General features: G+C 39.0%; 1 protein-coding gene across 2 annotated transcripts in view; it reads left to right on the plus strand.

Moving 5' to 3' along the window:
* The window catches only part of ADCY8 (adenylate cyclase 8), a 141,195-nt gene that overhangs the window by 52,140 nt on the left and 69,391 nt on the right, over nt 1-19,664 (plus strand). For both annotated transcript variants that reach the window (XM_009941668.2, XM_075415543.1), the window contains exons 3-5: nt 1,803-1,933; nt 5,505-5,616; nt 17,981-18,108. In XM_009941668.2, coding sequence (XP_009939970.2) covers nt 1,803-1,933; nt 5,505-5,616; nt 17,981-18,108 — 371 coding nt within the window. The remainder of the gene's footprint in view (nt 1-1,802; nt 1,934-5,504; nt 5,617-17,980; nt 18,109-19,664) is intronic.

Here is a 19,664-nt window from a genome sequence, read left to right on the forward strand (position 1 = left end):
TCAATCTGTAAATGCCAGTTCAGGGAGCTCATGCACCTTCCTCCAGTAGCAGAGCACATGACTGGACCTATTGCACACTTGCACATGAGCAGAAAAGTCAGCCCTTCTCAGAAGAACTGTATAACATACCTGCATGTGTGGAAAAAGCTAAGGGACTCAAATTACAAGTATAACTAAAGAACTGATTTTGATAATTCTGGTCTAGCACCAGAGACGTGTGTGTGTGCTCGCACAGTAGACTTACATCACCAGTTATCTGTGTGATCCAGCAGCTTCTTGGCTTCTTGGTCATCTGTATAGATGAGGTAATGAACTGGCTGGACACAACAGACTAACTTGAAACCACTCTGAAAGCAGGAGATTGACTGAATTCACAATTAAACATCGATGGACTCTTACAGGAGCTAGGAAATTTGGGCAGTTCTAGAAATTCCCAGATGTAACTCCTGCTTTTTCTAGTCTCATTTGTATGTTGAAGTGTGTAAATTAATATCCTGGGTGGAAGGTCCCATCCAGGACCTTTTCTAGGTGATTCCGGCTGTTGAAATGATTAAACTATGCATAGATAAGACATTTATAAATACCCAATAGAAACTCTCTCTGCAGAAATGGCCTATGGAACTAGTTTTTTGTAGGTAGTTTAGATATTTAAGAAATGTTTAATATGTGGTTAATACCAACAATGATGAATTGTGTATGACTGGGGTTGTCATATGAGGTCATGGGGCAGCCAGGTTATAAGAACTGAGCAGAACAGTCACGTGAGGAGTCTCTGCTGACCTAGCTGAAGACATAGCCATGATGACCCTTGCAATGGAGACTCCTGCCACCATCAGCAACCAAATGTCCGTTTCAGGAGATAAGACTGTATCCGAGCATCACCCCATACAAACATCCCGGTAGATTAGTTTCTTCTTTCTGATCAGGCACTCTGCCATGAATGTCCACAAAATGAATGACTGAAAGCCTATCTGCTTCCTTAGGACCTAAAAGATGGCCAGGAGCAGGCTGTGATCTGCAGAACAACCCATTCTCCCCACACTCACATGCCTTTGGGCAGTCACAGACTGTTGAGAAGACTCTAGGATTCCAACGTCACTTTGAAACTTAGTTCCTTTTAATTTTTGTATCCCTATTAACATACAAACAAATCTATGGCTAAATCTTTCCCATAAAACATTTCTTAGGTGTGCATTAGTTTATATTATCCCTGTCTTTAATCTCTCACAATACAGCTAACCTTTGTCTGAATGCTGTCCTTTTCACTAAGTGAAGAAGAGTCTGATTTCTCCGCATATCTTTTGCTTTCTTTATTCTCCAGCTTAGTTACTAATTATATAGTTTATGAATGCTAAACTCACAGTCTGTAAGTTCTGATGAACAAGCAGCAATAAAAATCTGATCCTACTTGCTGCTGAGGACTTTCAAATTCTTCTGGCCTATATCTGTTAATCAAGCTACCACTGCCTGAAATGCAGTGCTTGATAAGTTCGTAAGTGATGTTTAGTGAGAAGCTTGTAATGGAGGTAATATAAAGGATGGATCTTTAAATCATGAACAAGTAAGCTTAAAACATTAGAGGGAAGAATGTAAAGGAAGGGAAGGAGAGAGGAGGGTCTTTATTCTGGACTCAGTTGTTAATGTGGATTACCACAAATGGTCTGTGCTAGAATTTTTAGAAGGGAGGGTCACATATTAAATTGTCAGTTATCTGGAGCTTTATATAGAGTAGAGCTCAATCAGTTACCTGCGAAGTACTGATTTAGACTGATACTAACACTTTGGCTTACTCTTTGTTTCAGGAACGGTTGGTGCTCTCCGTCTTACCCCGGTTTGTAGTCCTGGAAATGATAAATGATATGACCAATGTAGAAGATGAACACTTGCAACACCAGTTTCATAAGATCTACATTCATCGCTATGAGAATGTCAGGTGGGTGGAGGAGCCCCTCCTTAGTGTTAAAGGTCTCAGTGGCTGCTAGGTGTCTCTTGTTTGAGAGTTTCCCTTCTGTTGCTTTATTCATCTGTAAACTAGAAAATTAGCGTACCCTTGTTTAATCCCTGAGCACATAAGCACTTCAGTGCCTTCTTTTACTCATCAGGATGTCTGGATGCTTTTGCCATGGCAAAACACATTTGAACTGAACACTGGGTCTGGACCATTTGCGTGCTTTTTCACTTCAATTAAGTGGTGAGGGCTGCACAGAAAGGGGAGCCCTGCCTGCATGTGGACACATACTCTGCCACAACTTTCTTGTTGACCCCACATGCTGAGAAGTGAGATGGAAACTTGTAAGATGCTCTCACAAATGTAGACGTGTCAAGTGGCTCCTCTGTTTAGTAGTCATTTTCATTCAGTCCTTATTATTATTTTCTAATTCTGTTTCCCTTTTTCATTCACCTCTCTAAATCTTAAAATCATAGATTCATAGAATCTTTTAGCTTGGAAAACACCTCTAAGATCACCAAGTCCAACCGTCAACCCAACACCACCATGCCTACTAAACCATGTTCTGCAGTGCCATGTCTACAGAATTTTTGAACACCTCCAGGGATGATGACTCCACCACTTCCCTGGACAGCCTGGTCCAATGTCTGGCCACTTCCTCGGAAAAGAAATTTTTCCTAATATCCAATCTAAAACTCCCCTGATGCAACCTCAGACCATTTCCTCTTGTCCTATAGCTAGTCACTTGGGAGAAGAGATCGACTGCCACCTCGCTACAACCTCATTTCAGGTGGTTACAGAGAGTAATATGGTCTTCCCTCAGTCTCCTTTTTCCAGACTAAACAATCCCAGCTCCCTCAGCCGCTCCTTGTAAGACTTATTCACCAGACCCTTGACCAGTTTTGTTGCCCTTCTCTGGACACGCTCCAGCAAGTAAATGTCCTTCTTGTAGTGAGGGGCACAAAACTGAACACGGTATTTGAGGATTGACCTCAGCAGTACTTAGTACAGGGGCATGATCACTTCTTTACTTCGTCTCTCCTAAAATTAGTTGGCAGGAAGGTGATAGTTATCCTATGACCTGAGACTCAAGGTAGTAAGTCCTAATCGTACATTTATACCAGGATATTCAGCTTCCACTCCACGCTGTTACAGAATCTCTGATTTTATGATGCTTCCCGACCATCCAAATATTGAGCTAAGCCAAAAATATTTTCCCCAAGTTTGTCCCAAACCGCAAGGGAAATGATTGAGTGGCCATCACTGAAGGCAGTGAAGAATAACCATCCTTGGTTTTGACAGGAGGTAGTTTGCTAGGAAAGCATGTACTTTGCCTTTTGATGAAACCAAAACACAACTTTGTCTGGGCAAGTTTAATAAACATAATTTGAACTTCTGCAAAAGAGTAAATTGATTATCTGCTTCTGCTGTGGCTGTGCAGTAGCTCAGACATATTATTTTATTAAATCTGGTGGAAAGTATCAAGGAGCCTTACAAAAGGTTTGAATTGCACTAAATTAAAATGTCTTCCTTTACCCTTTTTTATTCTCAGAGTGTATGTTTCTGTAGAAAAATCGAAACAGGCAGAAGATCTCTTCAGGCTCTTCTGTCTGAATGGAAGAGCGCTGTAGTCAGGGGTGAAAAGTCAAAACATAATATATGCTTGAAAGAGATTTAAAATGAAGATTCTGTGTGCTTTAGAGTACAGATACAGATTGATTCATGCATAATGCTGCCAGGGACTAGAACTTTTCGAAATTTTCCTAAATGTTGAGCACTGAACACTACCTAAATCAATGCTATGTGAATCCTTAAAATTAGTATCCAGTTGGAGTATTTTGTTGTTTTGATAATGAAATCTGTAGATATTAGTTGCTTGAAAATATTATTTTTATCAGTTTAGGCTATTTTTAATATTCATTCCTCTTAGGGTACTTTGATACTTTACCTTTTAATTTTGTTTTTTCTCACTGTTGAAAACCTTACCCAGTTTGTAAGCCTTTTAATCCTCACCCAAATGCTTATCAGCCCATACGTTTGAAGATGAGTTGAATTATCATGAGTCATATTTTAATGTCCACCTGGTTATTACTATATTTATTATTGGCTACATTAGTGATTCTCAGACACTGTCAAATTGTAATCTTGTTCAACACAAATGAAAGATCTTCAGCTACTCAGATTGTAACACCAGTTATTAGTTGACTTTGAAGTGCGAATGAGGTTCATTTGAGTTATTTCCACTCTGTGCCAGAATGATATGTTTCTTTTTGAACATCACTACTTTTTAAAGTAGACAATACTTTCCTTTCTTCAGCTGCTAAGTCCTGAGCTGTTACATGCTTTGGTCTGGGTGATAGCTTGCACACCACAGACTTCGTGTGTGTGCGTGTGTCTATTTCTCTGTATTCACATGTGCTTATTGTAGGTATAGTGAATAGTCAAAGTTTCATGGTTAGAAAATTCACTTGCTGCTGAAAAATAAGTTAGAGCTCTGTTTGCAACTAGTTTATTGACTAAGATCTTACCACAACTTCAGGCACCCAATTTGATGCACCTAAATTCAAAGTATGATCACACAAGGCTTCCTGTGAAGTCAATGGAACAAACAAGGAATCATCCAAATACTCACTCCTTAAATCAAGGGTACTACACTTCTAACTCAGATACTTCTGTCAAGTCTCTAAACCTAAATGCAATAAAGCCAGCCTGAACCTGGTATATATCAAAACTGTCATGAATCTGTCTTTGTCTTAGGATTTGAGTCTTGTATGGCACATAGACAAGTAAAACCTGAAAATCACACTAAAAATTTAAACTGCTGAAGTCAAACCCGCTATAAAAACCAGCTATATATAAACCCACCCTCAAAGAACACTGTCAGATACTAACAGACAGCGGGGTGCCAAGTCTATCTGTTTATACAGCCCTCTATATTATGGGTGCACTATGCCTCAGTCTTCTCACTGATAAATGGGGACAATTGGGCTTATTAAGCCTCCACTATATCTTCCTGAATTATTTCAAAATCCAAAATTGCATGACACACATTTTTGGCAAAACTGTTTCTCATACTTGGCAGTATTTCTTCAGTCCCTTCAATGTTTATATTCAGTATTCCAGAGTCTTCAAAAAGGCAGCATGACTTCAAAATGATCCTTCACTAGTAAATTACCAGAAGGTAACTTAGGACACTCAGCTCAGTTGTCAAAGGAAATAGAATCACAGAATCACAGAATCACAGAATAGTAGGGGTTAGAAGGGACCTCTGTGGGTCATCTAGTCCAACCCTCCTGCCGAAGCAGGGTCACCTACAGCAGGCTGCACAGGACCGCGTCCAGGCAGGTCTTGAATATCTCCAGAGAAGGAGACTCCACATCCTCCCTGGGCAGCCTGTTGAGTGCTCCGTCACCCTCAGAGGGAAGAAGTTCTTCCTCATGTTCAGACAGAACTTCCTGTGCCTCAGTTTGTGCCCATTGCCCCTTGTCCTGTCGCTGGGCACCACTGAAAAGAGCTTGGCCCCATGACTGCAATATTAACCTCTCTTCTTTTTTAGCATTCTTTTTGCAGATGTTAAAGGATTCACCAACCTCTCCACAACTCTGTCAGCCCAGGAGCTGGTCCGAATGCTGAATGAACTCTTTGCCAGATTTGATCGACTAGCACATGTGAGTCAAACACAGTTTATTTGCAAAATGATGTGAAGTCAGCTCTGTATTTGGGAGCTTTGGGAAATACCCTCTGATCACTTTGAACAACATTCATCCAAATTTTCCCCATTGGGATTTTATACAGCCATTGAAGTTGGAAGACACTGACAAGTTTTATCAAAATTGATGACTTCTGATAGCAAGTGAAAGCTCAGATAGTCATCAGAACTTCCTGCTTCTGTAGTGCTAGACCAAGAATGGTATGAAAGCAGACCACAAACAACAGTTTCTAAGGAAGCTTTATAGTTCTTGTCCTTGATGGAAAATGAATGAAGACCATAGCTTTATTTTGACTTTTCTTCTAAGAACTGAGGAAGGTTAAAAGATCTGTTCATTTACAGGTTGTATAGTCAGCCACCACAGTCATTGCAATGGTTAGTTACTAGCAGGTTTTACAATCTGTAGGATGGATTCTATCTAATTCAACAGTGAAACTAATTAGACACAGCAGAGGAATTTATTACATTAGGCAAATTAGTTGCTACTTAATTAGTACTGATTAGAAAAGAAAGTAAAGCAGAACAATACAAGCAGAAGACATGCTCAATTTTGTGAGGCTTCAATTTTCTTGTCTTCTTTTTTATGTGTTTTTCATCAAAGTGTCCTTTCATGTGGCTATCTTTAGGTGTCAGCATCTGAGCTGGTTAATAAGGCTGCTAGTGTAGGCAAAGAAGTACATCTAATGGAGTTTAGTTTATAATTTGTCCAACAAAATCTAGGTACCTGCTGTGGGAAACAGGAATTACATACTGAATATCATTAACCATGCTCTCTATTTATCTATGTATATTTACGTATCTATATTCCTCCCTGATTTTTCCACATATCTGGTTCAGGCACATGAGGTATTTGTGCATGTAGTGTACAGGCATCAGTAAGGCTCCTGGTGTTGTTTCTTAACTTTCAAATTAAAGCCAAGAAAGGCAAGACTTCCATAATTTTTTAAAGCTCTTTTGAGTCGAGTATTTTTATCTCAAACAGCAATGTGTTTTCTCACATACAGAGTGATGCCATAACCTGTTGCCTGGACACTGGCAAATTGGTAAATGCAATATACAATATTTGTTTTGAAAACAAAAAACCTCATCATCTCTGACCTACATTAAAAATCAAGCAGGGTGGAAGAAGTTACCTCAGTCCTGTCCTTTAGAAAGCTTGTAGGAGTAATCTCTGCTTCTGTATGGCATGACAAAAATAGCTACCTTAACTGAAGAAACATATTTTAAACCAAACTAAATGTATGTATGTCACAGAAGTATTTTAGGAAGAATATGTATACAGTATGATTTATTGCCTTGCTTTACGTTTCAATTTTGCCTAGCATTCTTAGTAGAACAGATTCTTGTTTCGTGATCATTAACCATATTTTCTAATCATTCCTTAAATTACATTTAAGAAATAGAGATTTTGTATAGAAAACTAGATTCATTAAAGGAGTTAAAAACAATGAAGGCATTTACATTTAGAAGTGTAATCCAGAGAATCTTCCTTCACTTGCAACTTAACCCTGAAGGCACTTCCCTGCTTGGTTTTAATATTTTATAGGAACTGAAAATTTTGCTTCTTTAAATGCCCAGAGGTTTTCCCCTTCACTGTGATTTGTCGTACACCTCCTACTTAAACCTTCTAGAAATTTTTGTGTTGCGGTCCTAAACTCATAAATCTTAATGTAGAACACTGTACGTGCCCACATATAAGTGGGTATCCCAAAAATGTAGATGAGTTTGTTTTAAAGAAGCAGTAAAAAATATGCCAGTTTGTCCAACACAGACAAAAATTTCTTACCCAGAAATTCACAGAGTTTGGGATGAAAGAACTTTTCTGTCTGCAGGACTTCATCACTGGGACAGTCACCTCTCAAGTAAATGTTCCCATCACTAAGTTCAAGACTCTAGGCTCCTTCACTCATTTTCTTTCCTAGTCTGTGAATTTGCTTTTCTCTTCTACACCTCATTGACTAGGCTAATCCAGTTGTCTAGATCAATCTTCTGAAAGGCAGAAGACACAGGGAAGAATCACTGCAGAAACTGCACATATTTGACTACAAAGATTAGAGTGATATAACCATGACTAAAATTTATTACAAAGAAAGGCATTTAGACCGTGTTCCTTGTTTGTGGCTTCTGAGACCTAGATGTCATGATGCCTGCCTGATGGTCTGACAACAGAGGTGCCGAACAGCTCTATAGAGGAAGAGAAGCTCGACATGGCTGTTGGTGTTTCTGTCCAACGTGAGGAGATGAACTGTCCCTCTGTACTTTATAGGAAACTAAAACTCCTCATTCAGGGTTCTGAACTCCTATAGATGGGCCAGCTCCCTAAAATATAAGGGCCTGTATCTTGTACTGAGCTTAACCTTTGCCTCCAGAAAATTTTGGAAGTGGACACTGACTGGTCCTTGATCCAAATTTTAAGCATTTTTTATTTACATGGACCTATCAACCTACCCAACTGATATCGTATGCAACTTTCACACCTGGCAAAGGTGTATCTTCTGGCAAAATCTAGTTTTCACCTGAAGGCCTCAGGAGATGGAGAAATAATTGTCCATCTTGGGAGTCTATTCCAGTGCCTTAACACTCTTATTGTTAATTCAGAATGGCATGTTTCTCATTTGATTTTTTCTGACTTTGAATTACATTCATTGATTCTTGCTGTGACTTATTTTTCCTAGACAAAAGAACCATCTTGTAGCCACTGAATTTCTCTGGGAATATACCTGTGTGCTTTGATCAAACCATATTTCAGGTTTCCTTTTTATGAAGGAAACAGACCAAGCTCATTGTGAGGCATTTTCTCTGTAAGATTTATTCATTCAAATAATTTTTGGGACTAGTTTTCTGCACCACCTCCAATTATTCAGAATCTCTTTTAAGACATAGGTATCAGCACCAAAAGCAGTGTTCCTGGACTAACCTCCATTAGTGTGGTGGAGGCAGATCATCACACTTCCTCCTATTCTCTCTTTCCTTGCTCACTGTCCAAAGATCATGTTTCTGAACATACCGTGATGACACTATTGTACTGAGACATATTTGTTTGGGGCTTTACAGTCTTCCAGACCCGTTATGAGCACCCTGCCTGCATGGTAATTGACCATCTACCAGTCTTACTCCTTCTGCAAATGTTATTAGCAATAGTTTCATACTTGTCTGTAAATTTTTAACAGGCTTTTTGGAAAGTGGTCCTTTCAAGACCTCCCTAGAAGGATCTTCCACTTATGCAGATTACACATTCACATCTAGATTTCAGATCTATCAATTAATTTGTTCTTAATCAGCTTAACTAGAGTTATCATAACCCTTTAAAATACACACCGTTACTCTGACTCCGGGGTTTTGTTAATTATTATCATCAAAGCTAAGAGATCAATAGCAGAAAGCTTAAGGCAGTTTCTTTAGAGTTTAAGGAAATTCCTTATAAATCCTTATTTACCTCTAAATACAAGCAGTATTTTATAAACCCATATAAAGGATTTCTTGATCTGCTCTATCGTCTTATACAAGTCTTATAGTACCAAAGAAGACACTATCGCACAGCTTACTGAAGAACATAGCTTAGTTTCTTGGTTTTCTTCTACAGCCTTCCTTTTTCTTGTGCAATGTAGAAGCAATGAGAACTCTGAGATTTTTTTAATCTTCAGTCAGTTGCATCAAGTATTATGGCATATGTTGATGCATATAATTAATAACAACATATTCCATAATATCTGTATGACTACCACGGAAGGCATTGAATAAAAACTAGAACTCAGTTCAATATTTCTTATAAGAAAGAAATATAATATTGTTATGTACAGCTACTTCCCCTTTCTAATCACTCTATGATATTTGTAAAAGATTTATAGTTATTAAAGAGAACAGTGACAGTTAGAAAGGGATGAAAATAAGTTGACATGAAAAAGAACTGAAGAAAACATTTTCCTAGGTATGCATCTACCGAAAGGCCTAAACAGAAAATTAATTAATATTTTCCTTAGGCAGAAATTTTGAGGAGAGAAGGGAAATAAGATGACATTACTTAAGATACTTAAGCCAAAAAAGTTCCTGCTTTGATGAAATAATAGTTATTTTTCACATTTATTTTTTCTCTGCCTTCTCTGCAGTGCTACATGTCAAAAAATACTGTGATTTTGTCATATTTCTAAACGTATCTACACTGTGTGTAGATTCAGTCTCAGATACAACAAAGAGGAAAGAGTAAAACCCTAAATAGAGGAGCAGACATCTGTAAGCTTTGTCACAACAGCAGCTGAGATGTACTCCAACATCACTGAAAACTAAAGATAAAATCAAGCACAGCATTTTAGTTTAGAGACAAGCACATTGAGTTTGGACTCATTCTTAAAATGAAACATTGATGTTGAAACAGAAATCTTCCCCTGAAAGATTAAAATCCATAGGTTTCACATAAGAATAAAATTAATGTCCTGTAAGATACTTTATCTGTTTACAGTCTCATCAGCTCTCATACGATAAACCAGAGGAACAGTGCTTCTTACTCATAGGAACTGTAGATGCTGAATGGAAAATTCACATTTTAATATGAGCCTTTTTTCTCTTTATCTCACTAGTCTGATGTTAGAAGGACAATTATTTATGTAATGTGAATGACAAGTTGCTTTTGCTTATTGAAGAACTGATGATCTTTTTTTCTAAGGGAAGTGGTATTTTTCTGCAACCTTGGTTAAATTCTCTCTTGGGAGATTGCAGACAACCTGCCGAAAATTCCTCCAACAATTTATTACCAGTCTTCCTTGTGACTAACATTTCCAGTAGTGGAAACCAGCCTAACTAGCAGTCTCCACAAGAATGCATCACTGTATTGCCCCAGTACAGTACCTGCACCAGCTGGTATCAAAGAGGAAGGAGTGGCAGGCGTTAAAGACTCTTTTGTCTCCTCAATAAAGACAGTCCTGTTGCAGTGCTTTATTGTTCCCTGCCACGTTTAACCTCTGGGCTGGCAGTGCTTTGTTCCTTTATGAAATGATCTTCAAGCACATAACCCACAGGATTCTAGAGACTCCCTAGTAAAACCTGTCTGTTTAAACATATACACTAATAAATAAAGGTGTGAATTTCTTCATGCATATATGTTTGGGGTACTGTATTAAGAAGCAGAGTTAACTGGCTTATGAGTGTACATATGTGTGTATACAATTTAGTTCAGTATAAGGACATTGTATAAATTTGTAGTAATGGGAGGGAGTGAATGCTCTTTTTGCAGTGCTTAGTTCTAGGGTGTTTTCCTTCCTCATGAATGTCAATAAATAACTGTCTAACACTAGTGACTAAACAACACTATTAAACAATGTTCTCATTAAGTTTGTAGTATTTCAGATGCTAACAAGCCCAGGAAGTCACCAAAAGACCTGCACAGTCAAATAAAACCTCAGTCAGCAAAACACTTTTGGAAGTGATAGTCTACAGCCATTTCATGAAACAAGTTAGATGAAAATGACAGACTAGATACAATTTCAGTTTCAGAATTTCTCAGCGATTTAGGACCTAAGAGTTATGTAAATCCAAACCTAAAAAAAACACCCCACATTGTTGACTAAATTGGGATTTGAATTAAATTTAGGCTTCACAAGTATATTCTTGAGAAATGTCACCCTCACCCTTTATATATATGCAGTCCTAGAAATTCCCAAGGGGCAGAATTTCCATGCAGAGTTGCTCCTGCCTTAGTCGGAAAGAAACACACCTTGAATCTTTTTAACGGGGATTTCTGTGCCTAAAACCACTTATGGCATGATCTATTGATTAACACTAGCTGGGAAGGATTGTTCCTTACTAGACACAACAGCCACAGCTTTTCTTCTTCCACAGTATGGCAGGGAACAGAAGTGGTGATATAATACATTAGAAAACTCATGCATGAATGTGCCTCACTTCCTTCTGCAGTATGAGAGACTCCAAGCCCATATTTTCTAACAACCTGGAAAAGTCCTAACCAGCCTGCTGTAGGCTAGTCTCAAAAAGAAAGCATTCCTTACAGGATGATGTAGGGCATGAAGGGACTGAGAGCAGCCCTGCCAAGAAGGGCTTGAGGGTATTGGTGCATGAAAAGCTGGACTTGAGCTACCAATGCGCACTCATAGCCCAAGAAGGCCAGCTATATCCTGGGCTGCATCAAGAGAAGGGTGTCCAGCAGGCCAAGGGAGGTGATTCTGCCCCTCTACTCCACTCTGGTGAGAACCCACCTGGAGTCCTGAGTCCAGCTCTGGGGCCCTCAGCACAGGAAAGACAAGGACCTATTGTATTGGGTCCAGAGGAGGGCCACAGAAATGATCAGAGGGCTGGAGCACCTCTCCTATGAGGAAAGGCTGAGAGAATTGGGGCTGTTCAGCCTGGAGAAGAGAAGGCTCTGGGGAAACATTATTGTGGTCTTTCAGTACTTAAAGGGGGCTTATTAGAAAGATGGGGACAGAATTTTCAGCAGGGCCTGTTGCAATAGGACATGGGGTAAATGTTTTAAACTAAAAGAGGGCAGATTTAGACTGGATATAATGAAGAAATTTTTTACAATGAGGGTGGTGAAACACTGGACCATGTTGCCCAGGGAAGCAGTAGATGCCCCATCCCTGGCAGTGTTCAAGGTCAGGTTGCATGGGGCTCTGAGCAACCAGATCTAGTGGTAGATGTCCCTGCTCATTGGAGGGGATTTGGACTAAGTGACCTTTAATGGTCTCTGCCAACTCAGACTATTCTATGATTCTATGATCCGTTAAAATATGTAAAAAGTATTTAATAGGACTCTATTTAAGTATTCCATGTTCCAGACATAGAATGAAATGCTGCCACACTTCTCCGCTTATGCATATAAAAAGTACAAACAGTCCTTGCAGCCATGAACCAAGTCTGGTCCTCCTTTCTGCCTCAATCAACGGACTCTCAGAACTTGTCTGTACCTGTTTCTGTCAAGGTCCCAGATCTATTTTCCAAAGTGACAGAGCTGCAATAAGAGGAACTTGGATGGACTTCTCTCTCCAGTCCACCCCAAAACAGCCTGCTGATTAAGAGCTTTGGCCTATACCCCATTCATGCTGAGAAAGGCCTTTTATCTAGGTTTCCTATACCTTTGGCAAACATTTCAGGAACTGAGCTATTGTAGATAAAGGCCAAGTCCCTGCCTCCTCCCACGCTGGCCACCTTTTGAAGGGATATTTATGTGTATGATCTCTTTGTTCTGCAGTTCAGCCATAGTAATTTCCCATCCACAGTGTTTTAAATTTTTAGTTTGAAATTATAAAAATTACAAATGTGGACTTTTCTGTGGGCTTTTCTCCAGCCTACAGGATTCCCTTCAAAAGTAGGTGAAGTGATTAATTCACCACAGGCAGAATATAAAAAGTGGAATAACTTATAAAAGATAATAAATTTTTTCCCCTCGTCAGAAATTTAGCCCAAGGAAACAAGAACTACTAATGTAGCTTCTGATTGTGTGTTTCAGTAACTTGATATTTGAGCAACTCACTTCTTCAGGTCCACTTTACACCAACTTGGCTTGCTTCCTTTCCAGTCACTGAGGGTGTGTTTAATAAGCTTAAGCACAAATCATTCACGTGTACGAGGTAATTATTTATGAAAAAAATGCATTTTTCTTTTGCTCTGGATTAAGGTGGTTTGGAGAAAGATTTCTTGTCATTTTCCACTGAATTAATGTAGAATTATTATTAATAATATTTGAGGGTTTGAGTCTGCTCAATATCCCTATGTAACATTTCTATTTATTTTAATTGAACTTGGTAGAATCAGGCCCCTTAATCTTCACTTGTAGAAAATGAGAAGCTGCAAATTAGGGAGAAAAAAGCCCTGTGTGCAACATGCTAAGAAATAGATAGATACCTTCAGAAATGGCATTAGTGAGTGAGCATGGGGAAGGATGTGAGGCTGATGGATACTGGTGTGAACGTCTGTATAATACCAGCTGTCATTTACATTCCCAAAGATATCTTCTGGAATTGCCTATGGGAAGAGGAATAGAAAAAAGTAAAGAGAATCACAGAATCATAGAATCATAAAATCATTAAGGTTGGAAAAGGTCTCTGAGTTCATCAAGTCCAACTGTCTACCCAACACCACTATGCCTGCTAAACCATGTCCTAAAGTGCCGTATCTACATGTTTTTTGAACACCTCCAGGCATGGTGACTCAAGCCCTTCCCTGGGCAGCGTGTTTCAATGCTTTACAACTCTTTCAATAAAGAAGTTTTTCCTAATATCCAATCTAAAACTCCCCTGATGCAAATTCAGGCCATTTAATCTCATCTTATTGCTAGTTACTTGGAAGATACCAACACCCACCTCACTACAACTGCCTTTCAGGTAGCTGTAGAGAGTGGCAACCTGTACCCTCAGCCTCCTTTTCTCCAGACTAAACAATCCCAGTTTCCTCAGCCACTCGTCATAAGGCTTGTTCTCTGGACCCTTTACCAGTTTTGTTTCCTTTCTCTGGGCACGCTCCAGCACCTCAATGTCCTTCTTGTAGTGAGGGGCCCAAAACTGAACACAGTATTTGAGGTGCGGCCTCACCTGTGCCAAGTACAGGGGGTTGATCACTTCCCTGCTCAAGAAGAGAAGACCGTAACAGCCTCACAACAGTGTAAGGATTTAACAGTGTAGTGTAATATATGCTGCATCAAAGTTTCTTTATGGCCATTTTCTCCTCTGTAAATAATTTGCTCATTTGAGAGTTCCATCATACATGGTTATATTTTGCATTCATTTTCATTTAATATCAACTCGCAACTACTAGACACTGTTTCAGAGGTGGTTTTAGGAGGTGCACTTGAGCTCTAGAGTGTAAGGAAAATATTGAATGCTATTATTGTCATTCTATACCATGGAAAAATATGTAGAGCCTTACAAAACTCATTCTCCTATTTACAGCTACAGCATGGCTACCCACTTTAGCCATGAATCTAACCTTAATATACTAATACAACCAGCCCAAAAAAGCATCTAGTCTAAACCGTTGATGCGATTAAACTACAGAGTTATCAGAGGGAATCTCAGAGACCACACAGTCATCCTCTGCCAAAGGCAGATACCATTAGTCCCCTGTCTTTCCTGGCAGTTTTTGAATTATCGAGCTGAAAAATTTCCACTGATAAAAAATCCACAATTTACTTTCGAAATAGGTGTGATGGGAATAATACAGGAAGAATAAAAAGGCTAAGGACAATATAGCCAGACTCTAACATCGTTCACACTTGATGGTCATAGTGATTTACCTAACAGGAAAAATAAGGAAGGCAAAGAGTCATTGAAGTGCCCCTTGTGGCTTCTTGTGCCGATAGAGACCACCTGCCTGGCCCTTGCACTGCACCAGAGGGGCATATATCTTATGTTGTGTCTGTTAGCCCTGTGTGGGTGCCTCACATACCCAGAGGTCTTACTGATGCATCATAAGCTTACGTGTAGGCAACTAAACTGAAGCCCAGCCAACAGCTTTATCTATGAGCTGAATTAGTCCCTAGGCTTCACTGACTTCATTGCCTGGCTCTGCTTTGACTGTAATGACAGCCGTGACTGCTGGCTGACATATGGACACCTACATATAGTCATCTCCGTTTGGATATCTCACTCCATAGATGACTTCCTGAGCTTTGGCAAATGAGTATAGAGATGACGTATCATGACAAGAAAAAGTATACAGTCATGTGCAGCTGAAAGGATTTCCTGTGTCACACACATACATTCACGTTTGCATACATCAAACCCTCATTAGCAGATCATGTTAGGAATCAAGATTCTTCTTTCTCACTTCTATAAAAATGACATCTTTTTGAAGTGGTCTGCTTGTTCTGAATTTCAGCAAATGAGGAGACAGACAGCCAGAGGTCTCATCTGACTTCAAGGGAATCAATGCCTTAGCCAGTCTAAATGAATGATTAAGAACCAAACAAACAGCTGAGGGTTTTTTCTGTTGCAGACTGTGTTCTCTAACTGTGCTGAATTAGATGCTCACTTAACAGGGGATTCCCACATCGTCAGATAGACGGGTACTACAGGTGCAAGACTGCATGTTAAATGTTGCATGCAAAAAAGTAATTATAATACTAAAATACAATGCTACTTGAGACATGTCTGTCTCTCTTTCCTGGAAATTGACTTGTTTTCCCTTCTTTTTTCTATATTAAATTATGAGATTATCATTGTGATACTATGAGTACATCATTGTGATTGATGTACTTGTAGTGGGTCTGATTGGAGTTATGTGCTGCCGTTTGCTTTATTCTACCTCAGTCAAACCTATATGACATTAGAACTGCTTCTTTTACTTTGTAGATGTAAAATCAAATGGAAATTATAATATGAATCAATTTAATGACACTATTAGAAAAGTCAAAGAACTTTAGAATCTGTGTTTTGTATCTGTATCTCTTCGCATTTTGTCTTAACAAGGAACACAAAGAGAAGCATAAGGAAGCCCACTAACAGCTTAACGTTCACTGATTTATGGCATTGAGTCCTTCCTATTTGTTGATTAACTGTAATGTTTCGTAGTTTTCTCTCTATAAAAATAATGGGTGGAAAGAGTGGTACAATTGAACCTCTAACTCTTTCCATTGAGGTGAAAATATGTAAAAAATGAATGTTTTTGTGAATTTTAAGATGAATTATTTTGGTTGGAACCATATGAATAATACCCAGTGTTCACTTGTTTGGATCTGCAGAGGGTTTGAAGAGAAGGGGACAAGAAAAGAGGAGAGTTACATATGAATTCTGACATTTTAGAAGCCTGACTTTAGTCTTGAATTTCCTTGTGAACCTTGGGCACCTAGGCATTGCACTCTGAGAGCCGGCACTGGTATTAACTGGAGACTTAGCCAAAGCTTCAAACACAGTCAGCTTCTGCTGATGGTTTAAGGAGATTTCAGGGTGAATCAGATTACTTTGGCGCTGTGGCTGGAGCAGATTTTACTCTCTCCGGCATGCTTAAAGCTTCAGCTCCCTTCTGCAAGGGCTTTGGGTACAAGTGTGTAGACTCCCTGTGCCGGTCTAAGATTTATAAAGACTTGTCTGAGGCTGACTACAAAGCTTCATTCTTCCTAGGGAAAACCTTTAATAATAACCTGGAATTTCATTCACTTGACCAGTACTCAATTCCCAAGACACAGTCAGCATTCACACTTGCTCCTGCACCGTACCTGAAGTTCTCTCTTCCCCAGTGAGTTTAGTGTATCCCCACTCCTTTGGTTAGTGCAGCCTCCATCACAGGTTGCCTGAGAGAGAGAGAAGAGAAAAACTGAAATAAATGCCACAGGCCATATTTTGCTAATATCTGATGAACCAGTTTTACAAATCATTAACCTACTCCCCAGTAACAACTGGTCTTCGTTTGAATGTTCTGTCATCGCAGCCTTTACAGATTGAGCACTAGTACCGCACTTACTATTTCAGTGATTCTCCATCATGAAAACACTTCCCTGACTCAATTTGTAATACTGTCCGCCCCTAGACACTTGCAACTCTGTCCTCAAATTATTGTGGTCTCTGTTCCTGTGCATAGTCTCTTGTGGGTGCCAAGCCAGCAGAATACACTGGGAAAGTTTACAGCTGATCTTGAGCTGACTTGTTTTCCTTGCCTAGGAACTGCAAAAGTTTTGGCAACACAGATATTTTCACTCTCTAAAAAAGAATCTTCTAAAATAATGATGGCATTGCATGGCAATACATTGTTTCAGTCTATAAGGATGGTGTTAATACATATTTAAGAAACGAAATTCAGTATTTGCTCCTAGGATAAAGGATGTCTCTAGCTGGATGCCAAATATACATCAGTTCTCCACAGTGCAAGCCTAACACGAGACACCTCCTGTGATATCCTTGGCATGTAGATGCTTGATCTGCTCCTATAGCTGTTGGGAATGTTTGAGTGTGATGGTAGAAACTTCAGGTGGGAGGGGATTATCTGTTGGAGAAAAGAGGTTTTTCATTCATTTCCAGTGTAAAAATGTGGCAGAAAGGATGCCCTGGAGGAATATAGTTTAAAATGGGTAATTCATTATCTCAGCTGGTGTTTCTGAATCCTTGGCCTAGCTTTCAGCCTAACTCTGATGAAACCTTTCTCACCATCAGCAAGGACATCTCTGACTAACATAACACAAACGGTTTTTTTACTGAAAATGTAAAGGTATTCTATTTTAAATGTGAAATAAATCAAGACTGTACTGATCACAAGCAGGAAACCTCCAGCAACAAGCTTTTAAATCTTTTTTTCTTCAGTACTTTTTTCAGCCACTTTCACATTCATCTTAAAATTATGAAAACAACTGCAAATCTTTGCTTTCTCTTTCATACTTTTACATATAGGAACATCATTGTCTCAGAATAAAGATCCTGGGGGACTGTTACTACTGTGTGTCAGGGCTCCCAGAACCTCGCCAGGACCATGCACACTGCTGTGTTGAAATGGGTCTCAGCATGATCAAAACTATCAGGTAATGCTTTTTTTTTTTCCTTTTTCTTCTTGTTTCATTGTTTCTGACAGTGTCCTGAAATTCTTATATGAGAAAGCTATTGCCAGACAAGTACTTCCCATGGTGGTTCAGAGACCTCTGGACTGTCACTGTGAAAAGGGCAGGACTTTGTAGATCCATGTAATGTGTGGGAACAGATACTAAATACGTTTTACTAACTTGTGCTGTTTCAGAGCATGTAACATGATAGCTGTGCGTGCATTGCGAGTGATAGTTTTCACAGATCTTAACAGTTCTCACTTTATATTGTTGCCATTTTTAAGAGGAGGTTGATGAGGAAGCAACTGAATTGCTTCCAATAATCCTTTCTAAATAAAAATATCCCTTCTATATAAATCCCATCTGTATAAAGACTAAACAGAGAGCTACGGCAATATTTTAGCTTGGAAACTAGGTCATAGACAAACTCATAAGCACTAAGATTTGCCAGATGAGCAAATTTTACTTAAATTGCTTTATCACTTAAATCCACAAGGGCTGGAAGTATTTTAATTAAGGGATGTGTTCCCATCATGTAAATATAGTTGCGTTTCTGAAAGGATTATTGTATTTTAATACAATCAGGACTAATAATAGCAACGTTTCAGCAGTCCATGTGTAGTGCTTGTCCAATAATTTACTCTGACATTGCCCAAGATCTAATGCTCCAAGAGAGGTTTTCTCCATTTTTTTTATCCATTTTTTCTCTATCTCAATGTTGCTGAGTTGCCCTCCTCCAAATCCTTCTTCTGTTGTTGTCTTCCCTAAAGCAGTGTTGCCTAATCTGAGCACTCTCCTCTTTACATGGGTGTTTTGCTGTCCAGTCTCTTTGTCTGCTTCTTTTCCAGGCTGTTTTCCACCTTTAATCTGAGTGTGTCTCATTATGTACATGAAAGAGTTAATGTGTACTGCAGCTATACCACTGAGATCTTAATAGAGGAAGAATTTGACAAAAATTATTTAATGGAAAATGTAGCTGAATAATGATTATGCAACAACGATCCCTAAAAAGATTAGATTCAATTATCACAGACTAAATGTTGGACTAAGTAATCAATATTTTTCTTTTGGAATCCCCACAGTGAAAGGGAAACATGAATTAGAGAACATACACAAATGAAAAAAGCCACCAGCATTGTTAAAAATTCCTGGAGACACACATAAAATCATTTCCATTTTCTTGGTAATGCCATCTGCAGAAAATCCGTTGTAAGTCGTTTTTCCTCTAAGATAGTAAATTTCTCTGAATCTTCTTACATTTTTGGATGTCTCTAACATCCCAGTACCTTTTTATGAACCAGGTCTCAAAGGCAGAAATCCAGTAGAAATGCTACTGTAGTTCCAGTACTTTAAATTATAGTTATATTCAGTGAGAGCTGAGATAACACAGTCTATTAGGACTTTGGTCATCCTAGGCTAATTCAGTTCATATTGCCTCCAATTTATTTGATAATCTTAGTATCTGAATTTCTGGCCATTCAACAAGTATCATTTTTTTCCCCAAGCTTTTCTGTTCAGAGAATAGGAGCCTTGTGTTA

This window comes from Opisthocomus hoazin, chromosome 3 (assembly GCF_030867145.1).
Source record: "Opisthocomus hoazin isolate bOpiHoa1 chromosome 3, bOpiHoa1.hap1, whole genome shotgun sequence".
NCBI lineage: Eukaryota > Metazoa > Chordata > Aves > Opisthocomiformes > Opisthocomidae > Opisthocomus > Opisthocomus hoazin.